The following is a 23,281-nucleotide window of genomic DNA, read 5'->3' as shown; positions in this document are numbered from 1 at the left end:
TATGTTCATAAACACGAACATTGTTTATAAGTGAACCAGATTAGTCAAAGACCTTCCAAACCTAGTGGTAAAGGCTTGGACATGGCATAGTCATGAACCCGAGTTCGAGACCTGGGAGGGGAGTGTTGGCGACATTTAAGTGGGGCCATGTTTAGCCTCCAAATTTGCCGGGGATTAGTCGGACTTTGGCCCGGACACCCTTACACAAAAAAAAAAGTGAACCAGATTAGAAAACTCGTGGGTTCATATATAAAAAATGAATGTGTCCATAAGCGAGAATGAACTATATTAAATGTTGTTCATAAGTGAACCTGTAATGAACACTTTAGACACCTTTTATACAATAACAGAATCTGGATTATTTTTAAAATATAATCATCGAACATGAACGCAGTGATGAAGGAGTAATTACTGGGAAACAAACTTGATTCCTTAAAGAACTCAAATCTTTTCCAAAAATATCCATGTTCACTATGGTTCACTTATATTTAATACGTATCATAGATGAAATATTACAAAAAAGCCACCAGTGAATTTAATTCGTAGATCACAAATATTAAAGGCTAAGATTGGTTCACATGTTAACACCAATTTTTTTGGTTAACAATAGAATGAACCCCTATATATGATACAAAAATTTGTCGCTATAAGTCGCGTCTTGAAAAACATCATGTGACTCTTAAAGTTTGGTTTCGTCGTTACGTCACGGTTCACACCATTTAGAACTTTGTATATAATTATTAACTTCAAAGCCTCATGGGATTAATTAATGTTTCGGAACATGTAGGTTAACATTTAAAGTATTAACTGTTTGGAAAGTGATTTTTCTAATTGTTATAACTTAAAGTTTTAACAATTACAATTTTTAATTTTTGAACAAATAGATTATGCTTCTATTAACTTGAAGTCATAACACCTTTATTTATTTTACAGGAATGTTTTCTTTGTCACTTTATCTATAATTTCTTAAAAATCAGAATTTTTCAAACACTAAAACGAGTGATTATCTGATTATGAAAACTTCAAATAGAAGAAAACACATCCAAACACCATCTCTTGTAACCCGTTTTATAATAGTTGATTATACGTTGTTGATTGTTTAGTATCACATAATCTCTTTCAAAACGCACGTCTAACTACCCTTGATGTGTCATGTATTAAATTCTATCATAAATTTAACTCGGATTTTTAATTGTTAAGTTATGTTTAACTTGGTATGTCATGTAAGAAAATTCTGTTATAAATTGGTGTTTTTGAACAAACATCTCAAATAAAAAAAAATTATTTTTTCAATTAAAGATTTTTTTTTACATTTTTATAACTTGTTTTATTTTTTGTTAAAAAAGTTAAAGTATATATATATATTCTGTTAATTGCTTCAAAAACATAATACGTTCACGAAAATAGAGCTTTTAAAAGGAGATTTTTCAAACTAAAAAACAAAACAAAATACATCTTCATTTCATGTTATTTGCCCTAAATTGAAAATGTACTAAAATTATCAAAATTTATATTTTCATGATAAAAAACGAGATGTATTTACTAATAATTGTAATACATCAAACTACAACGATAATCAATAAGAAGTTAGTTGACTTCATCGTTTGAACACGACATACTTTGAAACATTGCATACCCTTTATAAACAAGCTTCAACTTCTACATGATACAATTTGTGTTTGCAACTCGTTTATGTTTTTGTCCAACAATTGACGTTGACGAGTTGATCGGTGACATGTTAATTAGACCCTATTGCTAAATAGATTATTAACTTAATTTTAGGCCATGGGACATCAAATAATAAAACGTCAAAAAAGAAACAAGACCTAATGAATAACTCTGTAAAGTCTATTTTTAAAGGTTCAATTATGATATTCTTATTGGTCGTAATCGCTCAAAAAACAATCTTTTTGATACATATTGTTGATGTCCCTTTCAATTGTTTAAATTGGTAACTTTAATTTATGATCCACACTGTTTTGTTTGATAAAAAAAATAAACATATTTATTAAACTATAAAGACAAGTTAAAATAAGATTTGGATGATAATAATATAAAGAGAGAGATGGATTTGGTACCTATGTTTTGATGTTTTTTTTTATTAGTCTCTATATGGTATGTTGATTATGAATTTGGCGATTTAATTGTTATAAACATAGTCTCTTTAATTAACATCGTCAAAATAAATACGTTAACTCATTTAAATCAAGGACTATTTTACTATTTTTTTCTAATTTTTTTGTTTTTATCCTATAAAAATACAAACAATATATAGAGAGAGAGGGACGCGTACACATGCGCACACACACACATATATATCAATAAGGATATCAAAATAAATAAAATCAGATATCGTTTTATAATTTGATTTGTTTAAATTAAAAAATTATTTATATTTAAAGACCATTTAATTTTATTGTTTTAGTCCTTTTTCCTAGTTGGGTATGAAAACTTATTTTTCTTTGAAGTTCATATAGGGTGCGTTTGGTGTCTAGACAATATATGATATGACAAAATAAGATATGATAGGACATGACAAAACAACTGTTCAACATTCGATAAGATTGAACTGAACATATCAGAACATAACAAGTAAAATGACCAAATTACCCTAATGAATTGTTTATATATTTTGATTAATTTATGTAATAATAAAATAGTTATTTTTTATCACAAAATATACCATTAGAATTTTTTTTGTCAAAACAGTTAAAATGACACCAAAATAAAAAGTTTATGTAGTTTACAATTTTTGTTTTTAATCCTTTTCTACATTAATTTTTAATTTTATTAACATATAATAAATTACATAAATTAATAAAAATATGAAAACCGTATAAAAATAATATTCTAAGAACAACAAAATAAAAGTTTAAAAAGCATAAATTATAATAAATAAAACTTAAAGAATGAATAAAATATAAAAAAAAGACTTATTTGATGTTTTAGAAGAGAATTAAATTTTATTTTGAGATTATATTGGTAAAATAAAAGCTGGTTCCACTTTGTTTCATTATGTTCATGTCTGTTCCTTATAAAAGTCCTAGCAAACATGAAACAGAGATCCATGTTTTGTTTTGTCATGTCCAATGTTTCAAATGCACCTATAGGGATTTGTTCACTTTTAAGTTACCAAGATGATAGTATGTATGAATCTTCCTTTGGTTAAAAATTGAATCGCTGATTTTGAGTTTTTAGGTGAAAAACAATGTGAAAACTAGAAACCCTAGTGTTAGGATGATAAAATTGGAGTTCATTTGTTGATGGTTTTCAATGATTTTGGTACTAAAATATCGATAATAAGCTTGTTTATTGTAATTGTGGAAAAAACAATGAAATTAAATCATCTTTCAATATAATTATATTTTTAATTTAAACAAATCAAATCACAAAAAGAAATCTTATTTTATTTATTTTGATATTCTTGTTGATATATGTGTGTGTACAAATATATTTTTTTCTACTTTTTTTAATAGGAAAAAGACTAAAATGGTTGTAGATTTAACTGAGATAACCGATTTACTTTAAATGTGTTGATCAGAGTGACCATGGTCAAGAAAAATTGAATATCGCAGGGACTAAATCCATAACAAACACATCATAGGGACCCTAGTAAGAAAAAAAAAATTAAAACACAGGGACCGGATCCATAATTCCCTCTAAGTATGAAATAGAAAAATTATTTAGACCAAAACTAAACTAACCCAATGTACTGAAGGGATTACGGTATTGAAAAAGAAAAGATTTGGTTCGAAGAAAATTGTATTGTATAAGATAAAAAGGTGAAGTTATGGATCATAACTTAACATGTATGATGTACCATAATCTTGTTCGTTAAAACGTCATCAAAACATTGTACCAAAATCATCACTAGAAAGTTAAACCACATCAACAATAATGTTGAGGCTTTAAATTTGGTTGGGACCTCCTTTCTAGATGTTTATCATCCTACCATGAGGCAACACAAGGACAAAAAGGGAGGGGGGGTTTAATGCACCAACTATTAGGTGTTCGGTTCACTAGTGGCATTAGGTTTTGTGTTCTCATCTTATTCCACCATATATATATATATATATAACACTCTAAAATTTATATTATATAATAAAATATTTAACAAAAAGTATCTAGCGTTGCTTATCAATGCATAACATCTTACTACTTCATGCATATAACTTCTTAAACCTCCATGTTTGAACTCACTTAAATAAGTTGATAAACACTAGACACTAGTTATAATGACATTATACTTCATAAATTTGGGATTTACCTTTTTAATGGAAACTAAATTAATTTTACATCTTGTTGAATCGTACGAGTGTACAGTTAGTATATGAAATACAAGAAATCCTAAAAAAGTTATGTGTGTGGAAAGTTAGGATTGAAATGAAATATAAAGTCTTAAGTAGGGACTTAACATGTAAAGATAGAAAGTTATGGAGGTAGGTAGATGCTTATATACTAAGTGGAGAGACCTAGCTATATGAATTGCCAAAACATTTGAAATGAAGGAGGACTAAAGAAAAGCTTTGGGTGGTTGTGCTCGTATTAGGGTTAAAATGCGCAAAAAGAGTCTCCTTCATGTCTTGTGCTTCCATTACAAAAGAAACCCAACAAGTATCACATAAAAAGGCAGAGATTTAAGTGATAACAAAGAAAACAAAGGTTAAGTTGTGGTTGCAAGCCTTCAACAATAATTTAAAGTAACCAAAGTTCCTTTGGCCTAGTGGATATAGGTTATTGACAATACCTACCCTTCCAGGAGGCCATGGTTTTAAACCTCATTAAGGGGCCATTTACTAAACACTTACTTTTAACGCATAAATTTCCTCATTGGATGAATATGAGAGGGGCCAAGAATTTTACCGGGTAAGAGCGATGAAAAAAATGGAGAGTTTTACCTGGTAAGTGAGGATGGCGGCTCTTACCAAGTAAATTGTTGTATTTGATATGTTTTGATGTACTAAAATCATACGCATCAAAATGAATTATAGTGTTGACTCCTATTGGTAATCGCTTACTGGGCAAACATTTGGGTAAACGACCCCTAAAGATGAGAATGTTGTCTGAGTTTATTTGTCATAAATAAATATTACAAACTTAAGAAAACAATTTAAAGTCTCAACATCAAAATTTGGATTAATTGTGTGTTTGATTTGAATTGTTGATGTTGATTTTGAGAAAACCTTTCATGAAAAATCAATTGGTAAATTTCAGACGTTTGCAAAGGTTGTTTCAAACGTCCGAATCAATTTTTGGAGACTCCTATCAACAATGTTCAACGATCTTTTAGCTTGGATTCAATAATCTCAAACATTCTTATTAGATTTTGCCGACTTCATGATAATGGTTTACAATGTGTCTCACTGCGTAGTCAACAGACAAAAAATAGAGTTTTAATTATATCATTAAGAATTTGTGTTATAATCGTGTGACTCAAGAAGTGCTTGATCAAAGTGTACGCAAGCAGAACCACTCTAAATCATATTGTTTGTATTCTTTCCTCAAATACTTTACTTTTGCATGCACATATGCATACCATCCAAATGAACGGTTATCACGGTGTTCCTCAAATTTTCATTTTCTTTTGTTGTGTTCCCATGAACCTGACTATATATATATATATATATATATATATATATATATAGGGGCCTAATCAAATGAGAACTGATTAGTTTGTGGTAACTGTGAGGTCCAATCTCAACCACAAATCAATGGCTAAATTAGGAAATTAATAATTATGGTAGTTTGAGTTAAAATTACAATTAAAGGGCATATTAGGTATTTTTTTTAAAAACTCCTCTCTCCTCTCTCATCTATCCGACCTCCAATCTCCGGCCTCCGATGAAATCGGTATCACAGTATATCACAATGGGTATCACATTGTGTATTACAATAAGTATCACATTGTGTATCTTTGTTTTTAAAGTTTGAGTTAGTATCATAGTTGGTATCACAATGGTATCACAGTATATCACAATGGGTATCACATTGTGTATCTTTGTGATTACTTGGTACTTGCCGGATTAATGTTCACCGAAGGCCGGAGATTGGAGGTCGGAGAGATGAGAGAGGAGAGAGGAGTTTTTAAAAAATACCTAAAATGCCGTCTAATTATAATTTTAACTCAAACTACCATAATTATTAATTTCCTAATTTATCTGTTGATTTGTGATTGAGATTGGATCTCACAGTTAACACAAACTAATCAGTTCTCCCTTGAATGAGCCCATATATATATATATATATATATATATATATAATAAAACTGGAAGGCTAGATTTTGTAACAGTGAACCCCCTCCGGCCGATAAACTTTACCCCATCCTTTTTTGCTACACTCCATCTTTATATTGTCTTTTCAAGGAGTACGTTGTGTTCTCGAAACATCTTTTACGTAGGAAAGGAAAACTAGGAAAGGGAGCGAAAGTAAATTAAAAGCTCGTGTTCTCGAAACTTTTTAGGAGAGAAAGGAAAGGAAACTAAAAAAAATAATCATAAGTTTCCTCCCAAAACTTTCCTTCCATATATGAAAGGAAAGGAAATGAAAGAAAGAAATTAAAACCCTTTAAAGAGATTATTAAAATTCCAAAACTTCCCAATCTTTCATTATAAAAGAAATTTTTTTTTTACCGAAGGGCGTTTGGCCTAGCGGTATGTAAATCTTTGGCCTCCTAGAAGGTCAATGGTTCAAACCTCAACATAGATGAGAAGGGTGTGTAAGTTTATTTGTTCAATTTGCCGTGTAAAAATAACATATTTGTTTTCCTTTCTCTCTTGTTCAAAAACATGAAAAAAAAATTATTTCTTCTCTTTCCTTCACTTTCGAGAACACAAATAAAAAAAATTATTTTTATTTCTTTTCTTTTCCCTCCATTTCTTTTCTTTTTCTTCCCAAATTCGAGAATACAACCTTAGAGTTTTTAGCATCGATTTCTCCAACAATGCCCTTATGTGACGAGATCCGATGACATAAAACATCCACCATCTTTAGGGTTTGATTTTACACAAGTTTGACGTAGAGTTTGATTTTATACAACTTTGATTTAGGATTTGATTTTACAAAGATTGATTTAGGGTCTCACAATGTTAACTTAAAAGACTTTAGGCATTACAAAAATAAAAAATGCATGCTATTAAATGATGGTAACTTATAATTATTCAATCAAAACCGAAATTAATCAAGTTTTATATTCGTACACGATGATCAATTTGATAAGAATATGATTCTTTAACTTATTAATGAGTATCAGGTCTAAATTCGAGTTTTTTTTATAACAATATATTTTATGTTAAATCATATTAATTTAGAAATTCTTTCGGTTTATTTAAATGTACAAACATATGGATTCAAATACACATGGCATGCGTCACCATCATTTAGAGTGTGTTGGTATGACTTTAAACATCCTTCAATAAAGGCACTATTCTTATCTACCTTCATAGCTTGTAGTTGTCCATCTTATTTTGGGTAGGTTTACAATTATTTATTTGCTTTAATTTATTAGTTAGAAGATTAATTGATAAATTTATTATCGTTGAAATATTATTATGTTATTGTTGTTTAAAGATAAATCTATTAAGACGAGACCATTACATAAAAATTGTTCAAATAGTGTTTGTCTTGGCAAGTAATGAGGTAGGGATGGAGCTTGATTTCAACGCTTAAAACTGGGTTGGAGATGACACTGTTCGCCTCTAATTCAACTCTGATTTGTATATTTACATATATACTAGTTTTGCTTTTAATTTTAAACTACATTGCTCCTGCTGCTGCTGCTGTTGTTGTTGTTGAATGGCTACCCAAAGGGTTCTCATAGCGATGTGGGTACCTTCTCCTAGGCCTGCTAGATTAGACAAGGTGGACACACGGATATGCGCCTAAACCCCCAAACGGGAAGCGGGAAGAGGCGTGGGGTGCATACCCCGGCCACTTGTCTCCGTCCCTAATGCCACCACACATGGATTTATGAGTTTAGTAATAGACACCTACTTAATGTGAATTCAATAACTTACTTTATAGAATAGAAGAAACTAAAGAGATTTTGTTTACAAAACAAAGCATCAACATTGACGTTCACAAACTTTTAGACACAAAATTTGTAGAGAAGATCTTGTACCTCGAATGCATACCGACCTTGTGTTGGCCCCCAAGCTTTAACAAATACATGTAGTTTGTGGAAGGGATTTTCCACCTCGGTAACCAACCTCAATGGTTTGAATGGAAATTGGAAATCATAATCTTAACAACGTAATTCTGGTCAAAAACCAAATAACCGAAGCTAAATAGTTTGAATATGATTAAACCCTTGTTCTAACTCATATTAAGCTTGTCACAAATAAACATCTCAAATTATTAAAATAGATGAACTCTCATTACATGTAAAAGCATACCAATAAGACGCATGGACCCTTCAACACTATTTTCGTTTTCTATTTTACTTCATAAACAATAATTATGATTACAACAAGTCTTAATATAAACATCTAATAATGTTGTATATATATATATATATATATATATTATTATAATATTGTATTATAATTATAGGCACACATGATATAGAAATAATTAGTGACACATACATCGGTCTTAATGCAATAGCCAATAGGTTGTAATAATTATTAATAATTAAAAAGTATTAAATAGATATTTAATTATAAAAAAGTATTAAATAGATATTTAATTATAAAAATATGTAGAGCCTTTAAGACAAAATCTTCAAAGCAACGGTCACATTACACATATTCCAAATTTTAATTATTTTGGATGTAACATGCATGTGTCCCTCCTTATCATTCATTGTGCTTGTTTTATCTTTAAATTTTTTTTTAATTGGTCAAATAACGTAGAAATATAATGTATTTTATTTTATTTTATCTTATATTTTTATCTGTGGTTTGTTAAAAATTTCAATTTTCATTCCTTTATAGTTTTAAAATTACGGTTTTCGTTCTTTATAATTTGTAATTTATTGTTGTTGTTTATCTCTTGAATTAATTCAATGAAAAATGTCGTTAATGCACGACATGCTAATCCTTTTTACCATTTCTTATTTTTATCCGATAAATTTTAAGTACCGAATTAATGATTTTGATAAAAAAAGTAAGAAAAGTATAATAAATGATAAAAAAAGACCAGTGGGTCCTTTACTTACTAGACATTTTTAGCGTACTAATTCAAAACATAAAAGCAACAACTAATTGCAAATTACACCAATGAAAGACGTAATTTTAAAACTAAAGAGACAAAAATAGGAATTTTTAACAAACCACGGAAATAAAAGGCGTAGTTTGATTTATTTTATATTTTTAACTTTTCTTTTTGTGTGGACGATATTTTAAAACTTTTATTTTGATATCTCCAATAAGATATTTCATTCAAGAAGTTTAATAATTTTTTCAATAATTCTTTTACATTATTTCTTAATTAAATCAAATATATATTATGTTGGCTTAATTGCATTAAAGCCGTAACACATTTTCTAAAATGAAGGTTGTCAAAGTAAGTGTTCTATAATAGGGTTCGAAGTAAATTACGCTCTAGGTACAACAGTGATCCAATCATTTCACTGTAAGTCTTGACATCCACCGATTTTCCAGATGGATCTGTGTCAAGCTTAGTCACCGTTGCGATTGGTGTTCTCATGGTGGAAGAGTTGTGAAGTTGGTACTTCTTCAAGATGTTAGAGACATACTTAGCTTGGTTAATGAAGATACCGTCTTCCCTTTGTTTTACTTGGAGCCCGAAGAAGAACGTTAATTCTCTCATCATGCTCATTTCAAACTCACTCTTCATTAACATAGATAACTTATTACAGTGCTTCTGGTTCGTTGAATTCTTATCCTTCATCTTAAAAACTAAGGGCTCGACCAAAGAGAAAGTCTTTGCATTTTGAAAAATGGAGTTAGTGAAAGAAAGAGCGCATCATGATGTAATTTGTTTTTTTTTTTAAATCTAATTTAATTAAAAATAATCATTTTTTATTAGTCTTATACTTAAAGGATCATTTTTACCTAATCAAATCTAATCTTCAACCAACAAATTAATCCTTTCTTCAAAAATAGACCTTTGTTTGGTAAACCATGCCTTTAGAGGTAACAAACATTCGATTAGATGACGGGTCGAAAGAGTTGCCTTGAATTTGTTACCATACGAAATGTTACGAATTATAAATGGAACGTGTACTGTATGGGTTTTGAAAAGCTCATCGTACTGTTGGTTCATTTTCGGAAATAATTAAAACAATTCTTTTTACCTATTTAGTGTATGTACATTTCTACTTTGTTCATAAATAAATTTATGTTTTTTTATTGAAGAATTACATCAACTTCCAATTTCAGTTTACAATAAAATTTACGTCTCATTGTATCACATGAATACACAACTCGTGTATGTACATATACATATGCTCACACCCTTTTATTAAAACTTTTGGAACGTATTTTGTTTCTCCGAACTATCTTGCAAACCAAAAATTTTAACATAAACAACATCTCTACCCCTACGTAAATCTTATACCCTAAATCTTGGTTTCAAGTTAAATATACAAATAACTAAAGTTTGGCATGTATTTATGTGTACGTATATACATACATATTTACATTCATATGTGCATATGTATGACCTATTTTCTTAATACTATTAAAAAAATTGAACAAATCGGAGAACCTAATAGATCGAACTCATCCTTGGCTGCTACGAAAAAAATAGGCCTTGTGTTGCGGAAGGAACGTTCTGCTCTGAGTTGAAGGGCGGTTCTAATCCGTATATCATCCAGGAACTCACTGTTGAAATTCCAGCTGACGCCTGCGGCAGCGCCTTTGGAGCCGTCCCCGTTATGGGTAATAATTCAAATTAAGAACGAAAGTTCGTTGCTTTTTCTTTCCCTATAATAATTGGATGTGTATTTTAGAGCATATCTAAAGCATGTTAGGTTGTAAAAGTATAATTATTTCTATATATTTTTATACAAAAAATGTAAAGTGATGATATTTAATAGGTGTTTTATATGATTACACTTGCAAATAGCCACCGCACACTTTCTACTTTTATTACTCGCACAAAATTTATCGAAAATTGGATATTTTACTCTTTTAATTGTTTTTTCACCTTTTAAAATAAATATATTAAATAATTACCAAGGCAAATTAACCGATTATTGTACCAATCATATTAATTTAATTGTTTGATAATATCGTATTAACTATTTAAACTTGATTGGTACATAGTATTAAAAATCGTATACCAGAATAATATTGTACCGTACCGCCTTATTTATTTATTAATTAAAGTTTAATTAGTATTGCAAGATAGTTTGATTTAAATATTTAATTTATCTTGTTTTGAATTTTGCTAAATTATAATACAGATGGATATATAGAGCTTGATTGAATTCATTTGCCTAACGCTAACAATTTTAGTAAATCGTCCATACCTCTACAGTCCATTGTCGTTCCTCAATTGCTGTTTGTAGTAAACTATTAGTGAATGCTTGTATTATATGAAGAACATTTGAATGTTTGTATAAGCAAGGATAAATGGTACAACGAATATCAACATGTTATGTGAATGCATATGCTTGATAGTATTAGTGCATCTAGATCTATTTGGTAAAGATGTTAATTTTTAAATAAATTTATAACTTCAATTTTTGCAATGTTGGTATAATACCATACCAACATGTACCCACTGCAAAAGGGTCTCAGTTATAATTGGTATTACATGACATATGTAAAATAAACATGGCATATACCATGTTCACCCCCTAGATGTGAGTACCCAATCTAGAAGGTTCCTTTCCTTAGAGTATCCGAAATTAATTTTACAACGTAAAACTATAAACAGTTGGACTGAATCCGGCTCAAGAAAATAATATCAAATTTGGAATCAAATATAATTCTTTAAAAATAATGTTCGAAATTGAGGTTGAATGTTTTTTTCAATGTTTGAGCTTGAATCTTATTTAACAATATCAAGTTACACATTATCACATAAAATTAAGTTTTTATAAACCCGTTTATAAGCTCGAATTCAAGATCCATCAACTTGTATATCAAACGTTTCTCAAAATATTCTAATCATATTTTATGAATATGGCTGGCTTGGAACAACGTATGAACATATGGCTTTGCTCGAAAACTTTAATTGGTTTTTTCAAAGTCGTCCTAATTTTTTTGGAGGCCCTATTATACTTGTTACCACGTACTATTATTATAATTCATCTAAAACAAGTAATAAACAAGACAAAATATAAAAGTTCACATCATATTAAAAGTCTTAGAATATAAAACAACAAAAATGCTTAAAATGACAAAGTAACATGTGAAATTCACTTAAACAAAATCATTCTTTTAACATTCTTCGAAACAAAGTCTTCAATGAGTTCTTCATAATCAACTTTATCCAAAAATTCATTTTCAATCGCGATCAAGGAAAGTCCGTTAAATCTATCTTGTGTCATTGTGGAGCGCAAATAGAACTTCAACAGCTTCAAATTTGAGAAACTTCTTTTTTTAGAGGCAACAATTACAGTTATAGTCAACATAACTCTATAAGCAATGATAGCATTAGGGAAACATTTTATATGCTTCAAATACGTCAAAATATCAATAGGTGTAACACCCCAAATCACATTTACATATAACCACATATTTCATATATCATGAAATACAAATTTACATATTTGGTCCATTATATACAAAAATACATTACAAAAGTAGCAACCAAAATTTTCCACGTAATTTCAGTACAAAACTTGTATATATAACAAGTATTCAGGTACGAATATTAACACATCATCCCAAAAAACCTTATGCAAGCAATCATATATTTCTTCGTAATTTCCCCTTCCGCTTATAATCTGATTGTGTCTGACTTGTAATGCACATTTTAAAGCACTAAAATGAGAGTTACATCATGAGGTCTAGTGAGAAATCCCTTTGATTGCTATTACATGGTGAAAATACCAAAACACTTTTATAAAACTCATATTTGTATAAATAACAAATAAACAACGTTTTATTAAACAAACCTCTTTTTGTCGCATCAAGATGACGAGACATTAACCACTTATCGCATCAAATACTAGAATATACCCTTTTATCGCATAACATATAAACTTGTCGCATCATATAGATAAACCATAATTTCCTCGCATCACATAGGTGAGGCAACCCCTTTCATCGTACCACACAGGTGTCAGGACCCATCTCATCGCATCACACTGGTGCGATAAACACTTTGATGCGATAACCCAATTTGTCACATCACAAATGACAAAACTCCTTTCTCGTATCGCAAAGATGCGATAAAATCCACTCATCACATAAGTAGGATGCGATAACCCAAGTCATCGCATCACACATATGCCATAACTTAAAGTGATCATATCATAAAGATGCGATAACAGTTCTCATAAGATCTAAAAATCCCAGTTTTTACATCATTTGATTATGCCACCCTTATTCCATTATATGCCTCTCCTGATTATTCCACCCTTATCCCAAAATACACCTCTCCTGATTATGCTACCCTTATCCCATAATACACCTATCCTGATTATGCTACCCTTATCCCATAATACACCTCTCGTGATTATGTCACCCTTATCACATATTACACTTTTCCTGATTATACTAACCTTATTCCAATTATTTGATATAAACATATCAAATACAAAGTTATGCTAAAAATAACATAGTAATAGTTCTCAAAACACCCCATGTAGAGAACCATGTGGTTCTTGTTCAACACTGTAAGATGAAAGTTTAAAAAAAAATAAAACTCAAATCACAAAGAGATGAAGACAACAACAACAATTAATTAGACTCATAATCACATAAAACATCTTCTACTTGCTTCCTCTTTCGGTTTCTATTTTCTTCGCACTCAAGAAAACACACACATAAGTTTATTAACTTTCTTTCTTACTTTTCTTTTTACCATCCCAAGGAGATATATCAAATATCTCCTAATAGAAATCAAAAATTATAAGAGGCGGTGGAGATGACTAAAAGTATTAAAACACATAATCAATTTAACCCCTCAACTTACCATCCTTATTCAAAAACAACCTCAAACTTTATAATTGATAAACCAGTTTTCACAATAGATCCTATAATTTAATTTGGTAAATAATTTTTAAGTAACTTCAATTCCACATACAAGTCATTCCCATCTACATCAAATTGGTCTTGCCTCTTTAGTGCATTTTCAAAAGTAGTACAAGAAGACTTCAAACACGTATTATCCAAAGAATGAAGCTTATCAGAAGTAAATTAAAACCCAAAGACACTTTCATATTCTTGGTATTGTTCAAATCTTTTATTGAGTGACACAATTGCATGATCGACAACAAATAAATTTTTTTAACTCTAAATGATTTCTCAGCAGATTGTGAAGTAATTTCAGAAGCATTACTCGAATTTTCATCAAATTGTCTTTTTCTTTGAATTTCAGGTCTACGAGGAAATAATGGATCAATATTCAATTCAATAGAAATTTTCTTTGTTGATTTTGTGGCATCTAAAAAACCTGTTTCTCTATATCTCTAAAAAAGAAATCAACACCTTAACTTGTTCAATAGCAACATCAATCAACATACTTTTTGACTGCAATTGTTTACTAACCAAATTTACCTCATATAATATTTCATAACAAACCATTATTGACACTAGAAACTCAAAATCACCAAGCTTATTTTGTGATAAAGACTTTGTTTCATTTCTAATTTATGAATCATTATCAATTTCAGCTACTTTAAGCAAAGCTTCTCTTATATATGATACTTGAAATCTTATAGCTTTTACATTATGAATACGACTCTCCCAACGAGTCGTTGACAACGACTTGACTGTCCATCCTTTTATATTATCTTTAAACACTTGCCATCTTTTAGTAGAATTAACAAATATCGTATATGTACATTGAATAATACCAAAAAGTCTCTAGCTTTACCATAAGTGTTGGTTATATCACTGTAACACCCGGATTTTTTTTTTATATAAAGGGAAGGTCTTTATAAGGTATGCGCCTCACTTACTTATTCTGTATTTAAGATATATGTTTTTATATATAAATATATGTAAATCCTCATTTGTGTTATATTTAGGAGTATATGTATAATTACTTATATGGTTAATTTTTTATAAAGTCTTTTTGAGGGAGGAAGGTTCTGGGAACTATATAGGGAGTGTTGTTTTTAAAAAAAAAAAAAGAGAGGGGGTACCTGGAGCTTATGACTTACTCTTATGTCTTGTCCCCTTTTCTCTTAAGGTATCCCCTTTTCCATAAAGGATCTTGACTTTCATGTAAAACCTTAGTGTACTTGGGGGAAAAGGAGAATACTTGGAAAAGGCAGAGTACTAGGGGTAAAGAAGGAGGAAAAGAAAAGAGAAGGAAAGGAGAAAAGAAAGGGGAAGTATTCTTAGGTTGAAGAGGAAGAAACAGTCCCTGTGCAGTCGACGGTTGTAGAGGAAGAAACAGCCCAGCCTGCCTGTTTTTTTTCGCGTTCCGGCAGTCCAAACAGCAAGAACAGCACCTGTACTTGCTGCCCGTTTTCTTCGCGTTCCGGCTGTCCAAACAGAAAGAACAGCAGCCCTCGCGTGCAGAATTCCCGAAAACAGCAGTTGCAGAGCGTGGCCGGAGCTAGAGGTCGACTATGGTAGCTAAGGGGGGGCTGTTTGAGCGACAGAAAAGCGAAGAAACAGCACAACAATGCTGTCGCTTGCTGCAGTCGCTGGTTCCGTGTGATCTGTGCAGTCTGCCGTCTCCGAGCCCCTGCACGCGACTACTTCCGTGTTCCCAGCCGTGCTGTCGTGTCTATGTGATCATCAAACAGCAAGCAGAAAACATTAGTCGTTGCCATGTCTTCTCGAGCGACCAAACAGCAGACAGACCATCGATGTGTTCTCGTAGCAGCCTAGCAATAGTCAGAACCTTGCTGTCCGTCGCCAAACAGCAAACAGCAAACAGCGAACAACAGCGAGCAAAAGGGTGCTGTCGCACCTTTCCGGACAGCAACAGCAGCGAGCAAAAGGGTGCTGTCGCACCTTCCCGAACAGCAACAGCAGCAGTACCATTCACTGCTGTGCAGATTTTTGTTCCTTCGTTGCACCTCGTACCCAAACAGCAAGCAGCAAACAGCACCATTGCTGTGCTGTTTTCCTTGCGTCCTTTGCCTAATCATCACAGCAGGCACGGTTGTGCTTTAGCGGACAGCTTATACCGCACAGCAACAACAGTCGCTGCTGTCCTGTTTATATCGCCTCCCTTGCGACTATCGGATTAATCCCGAGAAATTAGGATTTCCCCTAAATCCTACATGTGAGTTCATTCTATCCCTCTATAAAGTTACTTACATATTAATGTGAGAATGATAATTTAGCCTATGGTTTAACTATGTGTTTAGACCTTACTCTTCTGTCATATAACTAGTCACCTTTAACGGTAGTAGAGGAACACTTCCAAAATGATGGACTCACGTATAGTCTTAATCTTGGAATAATGTTATATATGCCCAACGTTAGTTATCCAAGAATGTGATCGGAATGTGATGAATCTGTGGATTCGATAGTTGTTTTATTTTAATTATGTGAGGGATGGTGTAAGTTGACGGTAGGCATTGTGATTATTGTGTAACCTCCAAATCATCCTCTCACTACCATTCGGAATAGGCATTGCGATTATTGTGTAATTTCCGAGATAAAGAGCTTAAGATCACGACCGACTACATGACTGGTTTAGGTTGATGTCGATGGTGTTAAACCTGTAAGTGATGCTCTATAACGTTGATTTACGACTTACTTTGTGTCCGTCATAATCAACGGTAAATTGGGTCTTCCCCGTCATCCTCGGATGTTTTGGCTCCTTCGTGTAATGTTGTTGAATTAGCTGTTTTCTTTGGCGTTTAAATTTATGTCATTTATATATATAGGCTTCATTGTTACCTTTACGTTATTAATTGAACTCACTAGGCGTAAGCCTAACACTTCTTTTGATATGGCTTGTATATCAGGTTCCTTTAGCGGCGGGGCTCAAAAGGGTTGAGAGGAGCGTTGATTCGTGAAAGGCTCTTTTGTAGTTATAGCTTTTGTTACTTTTGAGCGTTGCGTATTGGGGTTACGCTATTTTTGGAGATTGATAAAAAACACCCGTCTTTAATCTAGATATAGAATAATCTAGATCAGTAGGTTGTTATTTATCTTCTCGGTAGCTGTTTTGTAAACGCTTTACTATTACCCTTTGTTGGGTGAATTTTAATTCTAGATCCTGGTTCTCGTTAAATATTTTCGGTTTAATTTAACTCTTCTTTTTAGGGGGTTACAATCACACAAAGTCAATTTAAGACTATGAGAAGCACAAGAGGTATGAAATGCTCTAGGATTTATATCTAATAGCTTCTTTTGTACTCCTTCATGTTTTCACTTCATGTTTGAACCATTATCATAACCTTGTCCTCGCACCTCATCTATATCTAAGACCAAGACACTTTAACTTAGCTTGTAAAACATCAAACAAACATTGGCTCATGGTATCATTTACCTTAAATCCTAGAAAAATTTCCTCGATGCTAACAGTTTTGGAAGAGATATCTACATACCTTAATATTAATGACATTTGTTCTTGATGACTTATATCAGGATTGCAATCAAGAAAAACCGGAAAAATACTTTGCCTCTTTTACCTTCTTAATTATTTCAGACTTGAAGCTATTAACTCATTCTGAATATTATCACCAAGATAGTGAAAATGCAAGTCATCGTTTGTAATACGTTGAAAATTCTAGTATACCATGTGGCAGAAAATAGTTTAGAAAATCTATCTGTAGGGCCGTTTTGAAAACAAATCTCTTTTAGGACCCTTTACAACTCTAGCACATCAATCATTTTAGAATCCAAAAAATCCTAATTTTGGGGATCAAATATATCAGTATTATCAAAAGCATCATTAACAATATTAGTAGCATGATCAACATTAGTATCATCAAGAACATCATTAGAAGCATTAACATTAATATTAGTATCATCAAGAACATCAGAATTAGCATTAGCATTAACATTAACATTAGTAGCATCATCAACATTAGTATCATCAAGAACATCATTAGAAGCATTAGCATTAACATTAATATCATCCAAACTATCACCTGCATTAATATTAGTAGCAAAATCCACATTGGAGTCATTTTGATTGCCAACTAAATTCTCCAAATTAGGATTGTTGTAACAAGCATCAACATGTTGATTATCAAGGGAAGATTGTGATACTTTAATGACAAACTTATCAAGACATCCTCTTTGAAACTCTATAATCTCTTCAATTCTTTTTTTTTTCTTTTTACATTTTTGACATCCATAATCATACTTTCTAACCCTAGAAAACATAACGAGACTGAAATAAGTAAAAAGCGATAAATGAAGAAAACAACCTGGCTTGAAGATTAAGGATGATATTGATTCTTGCCTTCTTGGTTCTCCCAAGTCCCAAAGGCCCAAAACTTTTGACTACACTGCAAAATCAAGTAAAAAATATGAATTTTTGATTTCTGAAACTAAAGACTAAAGTCTTGAACATTAAATGGTATGTTAATTTTGATTTCCTAAATGGACAAATCCTAACCTATACAATATGAACATAAGCATAAGCTACATAATCTGAGTATGGTATTTTATAAATCAATGAACCTGAACAAGTAAATATCAAAAAATCAAAACCAAAAACAAAACCGATAATCCAAATCTAAACCAGGAACGAAATTGGTAATCCAAACCAAAACCTGAATCAATATCGGTAACCGAAACCAAAACAAAAAAAAGTGATAACCCAAATCAAAACGAGTTACACAATAAATCAATCAGTCTCAATGAAAAATGAAGGTGATACGTTATGATTTTACACACGTAACCACACACCAAGTTAATGGATGGGTTAATGATTAGTTTCAATTGGTCTCGATGGGTTCTCGATTAGTCTCGACCGGTCTCGAATGGTTTCGATCTCGATAGGTTCTTGATCAGTCCTGATGGGTTCTTGAATGGTCTCGATGGGTTCCCGACCCATTTTGATGAAAGATGAAAGTCGTAAGTTATGGTTTTACACACAAACAAATATTAAATCAATCAATAAGTTTTCCATGTAAAATGAAGGTGATAGATTATGGTTTTACCACATAAACAAACACCAATGAATGGATTCTTGACCGGCCTCGATAGGTCTTAATGGGTTCTCGATTGGTCTCAATAGGTTCTTGATCTATCTTGATGGGTTCTTGATCGAACTCAATGGGCGTTGGGTTGTGGTGTTGAAGAGCGTGGTGTCAAGCTATGTATTTACAATATTGAAGAAGATGATGTCAAGTTACAGACTTACGGTGTTGAGCTATTGTATGCACATGAATACTCATAATGGATATTACACATATATATAATTTCACGTAAAATACGGTTAAAACCAAAAAAGCATATCAAGATGGATATCATATCGAAGAGAATGAAATTCTCATTTTTTAGATATAATTTGTTTGATTATAATATTAGTAATTTTCAACATAATTTAGTTTAAAAATGAAGCGGGTAAAAGGTTTTAATTAAAAAATAAAAGAAAAACTAAACATGACCTGATTGAAACGGATTTCCATTTTTACCCTTAATCACTTTACTTGATAATCTTTAATTAAAATTCTATTTTATGTGAGTTATTGGATCCAACGGATATGAAGGGGTGTGATTTGTCCGTTTGCTTACGATGAAAATTTGGTTCTTATTTGAACTTTCCTCTAGTTATATGTAGGCCCAAATAATTCGATGGGGGTAGTCGGTCAAATGGTCTTTTAGGGGATAGACGGACTTGAACCCGCTTTGCATCGAATTAAACCACATGCTCCAGTGTTCTATTGGTTGGTGTCATAAATCCCAGGGTTCAACTCCGGACATGCAGTGACAAAGAGCCGACATTGAGGTGCGAAACCTTATATATATATATATATATATATATATATTCTCATAATAATTCTACACATCGAGCTATTTTATTCTCATAATAATTATATATATTGATGAATACACACTATTAGAATAATGTTCATTGATGAAACTTCAAACAATATATATTTATCCATGTATTGTACTTTACATTTGGGTATATTAAAAAATGACCATATATAATATGAAATTTATTAGTGCGTAGTATTTTTATCATAAGGACATATTCATCAATGAATATATGCACATGAACTGAACTTTATTAGTGTGTTGTATTATGCACATCAATATTCATCAATGAATATAAACATATGTGGTTGATTCAAAAACTATGAATGGCTTAGGTATGAGGTTTTATACATATACACACACATCGGGCTAGCGGTTCTACACACGTTGGTCCATAAGGTTCTACATACACTATGTTTGGAGTTTTACGCATACAAACACACATTTATAAGACAAATATGGTGAGTCAAGGGTTTCACACACAAACACACATCGGGAACTTTGGGTTTTACACATAGATAATGTGTTTTATACACACAAACAAAGGGGGTAGGTTTTGTGTTTTGATGATGACAGGACACATGGATTTTGATATGGTGTAGCTTTAATGAGTGGTGTTTAAGCTTAATACACACACATTTGGGATCACGTAAGACCAACATGTTTTCGTGACATCCATGAGACCACTTTTTTACACTTGAAACTTCACAGTAAAACATTGTGAAGATAACCTTCCCAGTGTTTCTGCTGTGAAGGTTCAACTTTTTTTTTACTTTCACAACGTTTTGCTGTGAAGTTTCAAGTGCAAGTGTAAAACATTGTGAAGGTAACCTTAATATATAGTGTTTTTGCTGTGAAGTTTCAAGTGTAAAAATCTGGTCTTACAGGTCTCACAAAAACAAGTTGTTCTCACGTGAACCCAACCCAACCCTATATATATATATATATATATATATATATATCGCCACAAGTTCATTTGAGAAGTATAAAATACATGAGAAGTAGAGATAACCCTTCCACTAAAAAATTAACTGTCAAGATTTGAGAGGCTGATTGTGCAACAACAGATAATTTGGTCGAATGATAACAACTGCCAAAGATAAAAGGATAGTTTTATAACTTATACAAATAGGTGGTGAACAGATGCATATGTGAACCCATGTGATTCACATATGAGCTATATGTGCATATGTGAACATGTGTGATCCACATATGAACTATTTAGCCGATCCATGTATGGACTATTTAACTGATTTACATATGAAATCATAGATTCTCATATGATATCAATTGTTTTCATTGTTATTTGCATATATGAACCCGAATGATTCACATATGAACTATTTAATTGATACATAGATCAATCTCATATTCACATGTAGCATTATAGTTTTAGGATCAAAATCAACATCTTGCTCAAGATCACTTTCTGGATTTCAATTCATATTAAAAGAATGCAAGATTCTATTGATAAGAATTAAAATTTTTGATTACCTAGAATTGCAATATATCGTTATATTCTAGTCAATCCAATTGGTTAAATTGTTGTTCATATTGAAATGAATCGAGATTGATAAGGAGTTGGTTAATGATCGATAAAGAATCAGTGATAGAGTTGTAATAAAACTGACCAGACTTTCGTTGCTATCATCGACAATGAGGTTGTATTGATCATATATCGTCGAGGCCCGTCATTCAATAAAATTTGATCATTTAGTCTAAGGGCTAGGATCAATTATCTAATTCTCATATGTTTATTGCTTCTGATTTGAACATCTCCCTACATATATCTATACATATAATAAATAAGTAACTTGGGTGCCACATGTCATCATATGATGAGACGGTTATATTTTTTTCCGCCTAAACATGTATGTAGACATAATTTACATTAGTGGTTCAAATAGGCCTATTTGGTTGAGATATGTCCCTCTAAACATGTATCTTTTTTTTTCTTCATGTTTTAACTAATTTTCGTGCGAAACGGGATTTACTTAGCATGGTAAAATAGTTAATTAAGAATTTAACTCTGAATTCATATTCAGACTTCTAAGTCTGAAGTAATCCGAATTAAGAAGTCTAAAATGTAAAGTCTGTACTCTGAACTCTTATGCTTTAGAGTTATTCTCAGACTTATTTTCCAGACTTAGAAGACAATTGTGAACTGTAGTTCTTCAGAGTTATTGTCAGAGTTTTTTCCCAGACTTATAAGACAACTCTGATTTGTTGTTTTCCATAGTTATAATGTGAGTTATTTTTCAGACTTAGAAAACAACTCTGAACTCTTATGCTTCAGTTATTCTCAGACTTATTTTCCAGACTTAGAAGACAACTATGAAGTCTAGTGCTTCAGAGTTACCATTTGGAGTTAATTTCCAGACAAAGAACAAAACTCTAACCTTTTGTTCTTCAGAGTTACATTTTGAAGAGACTTTCCAACCTTAGAAGACATATGTTTACTCTTGTGTTTCAGAGTTATTGTAAGAGTTTTTTCCCAGACTTATAAAACAACTATGGTATGTTGTTTTCTAGAGTTACAATGTGGAGTTATTTTCCAGACTTAGAAGACAACTCTGAACTCTAAACTCTTGTGCTTCAGATTTATTCTTAGACTTATTTTCCAGACCTAGAAGACAACTGTGAATTGTAGTTCTTCAGAGTTATTGTAAGAGTTTTTTCCAGACTTATAAGACAACTTTGATATGTTGTTTTCCATAGTTACAATATGGAGTTATTTTCTAGACTTAGAAGACAACTCTGATCTCTTATGCTTCAGTTATTCTTAGACTTATTTTCCAGACTTAGAAGACAACTCTGAAGTCTTATGTTGTAAAGTTATCATTTGGAGTTAATTTCCAGACATGGAACAAAACTATGACCTGTTGTCCTTCAGAGTTACATTTTGGAGAGACTTTCCAACCTTAGAAGACAGAAGTTTATTCTTGTGTTGCAGAGTTATTGTCAGAGTTTTTTTTCCATACTTATAAAATAACTTTGGTATGTTGTTTTTCAAAGTTACAATGTGGAGTTATTTTCCAGACTTAGAAGACAACTTTGAACTCTCATGCTTCAGAGTTATTCTGAGACTTATTTTCTAGACTTATAAGAGAACTCTGAACTGTAGTTCTCCAGAGTTACATTTTGGAGAGAATTTCCAGTCTTAGAAGACAACTGTATACGCTTGTGATTCAAAGTTATTGTCAGAGTTGTTTTCCAAACATATAAGACAACTCTGATCCGTTGTATTCTAGAGTTACAATGTGCAGCTAATTTTCAGACTTTGAAGACAACTC

General features: G+C 31.5%; 1 protein-coding gene across 1 annotated transcript; it reads left to right on the top strand.

Moving 5' to 3' along the window:
- The first annotated feature begins 15,420 nt into the window (after positions 1-15,420).
- Positions 15,421-17,266, top strand: LOC112513816. Its single transcript, XM_025120186.1, has 2 exons — positions 15,421-16,323; positions 17,015-17,266. Exon 1 carries the CDS (start codon positions 15,659-15,661, stop codon positions 16,286-16,288), a length of 630 nt encoding a protein of 209 aa, XP_024975954.1. The 5' UTR covers positions 15,421-15,658; the 3' UTR covers positions 16,289-16,323; positions 17,015-17,266.
- The last annotated feature ends 6,015 nt before the right edge of the window (positions 17,267-23,281 follow it).

Source organism: Cynara cardunculus (assembly GCF_001531365.2).
Source record: "Cynara cardunculus var. scolymus isolate 2C chromosome LG 5, CcrdV1, whole genome shotgun sequence".
Lineage (NCBI taxonomy): Eukaryota > Viridiplantae > Streptophyta > Magnoliopsida > Asterales > Asteraceae > Cynara > Cynara cardunculus.
This window is presented reverse-complemented; position numbering and strand designations above follow the sequence as displayed.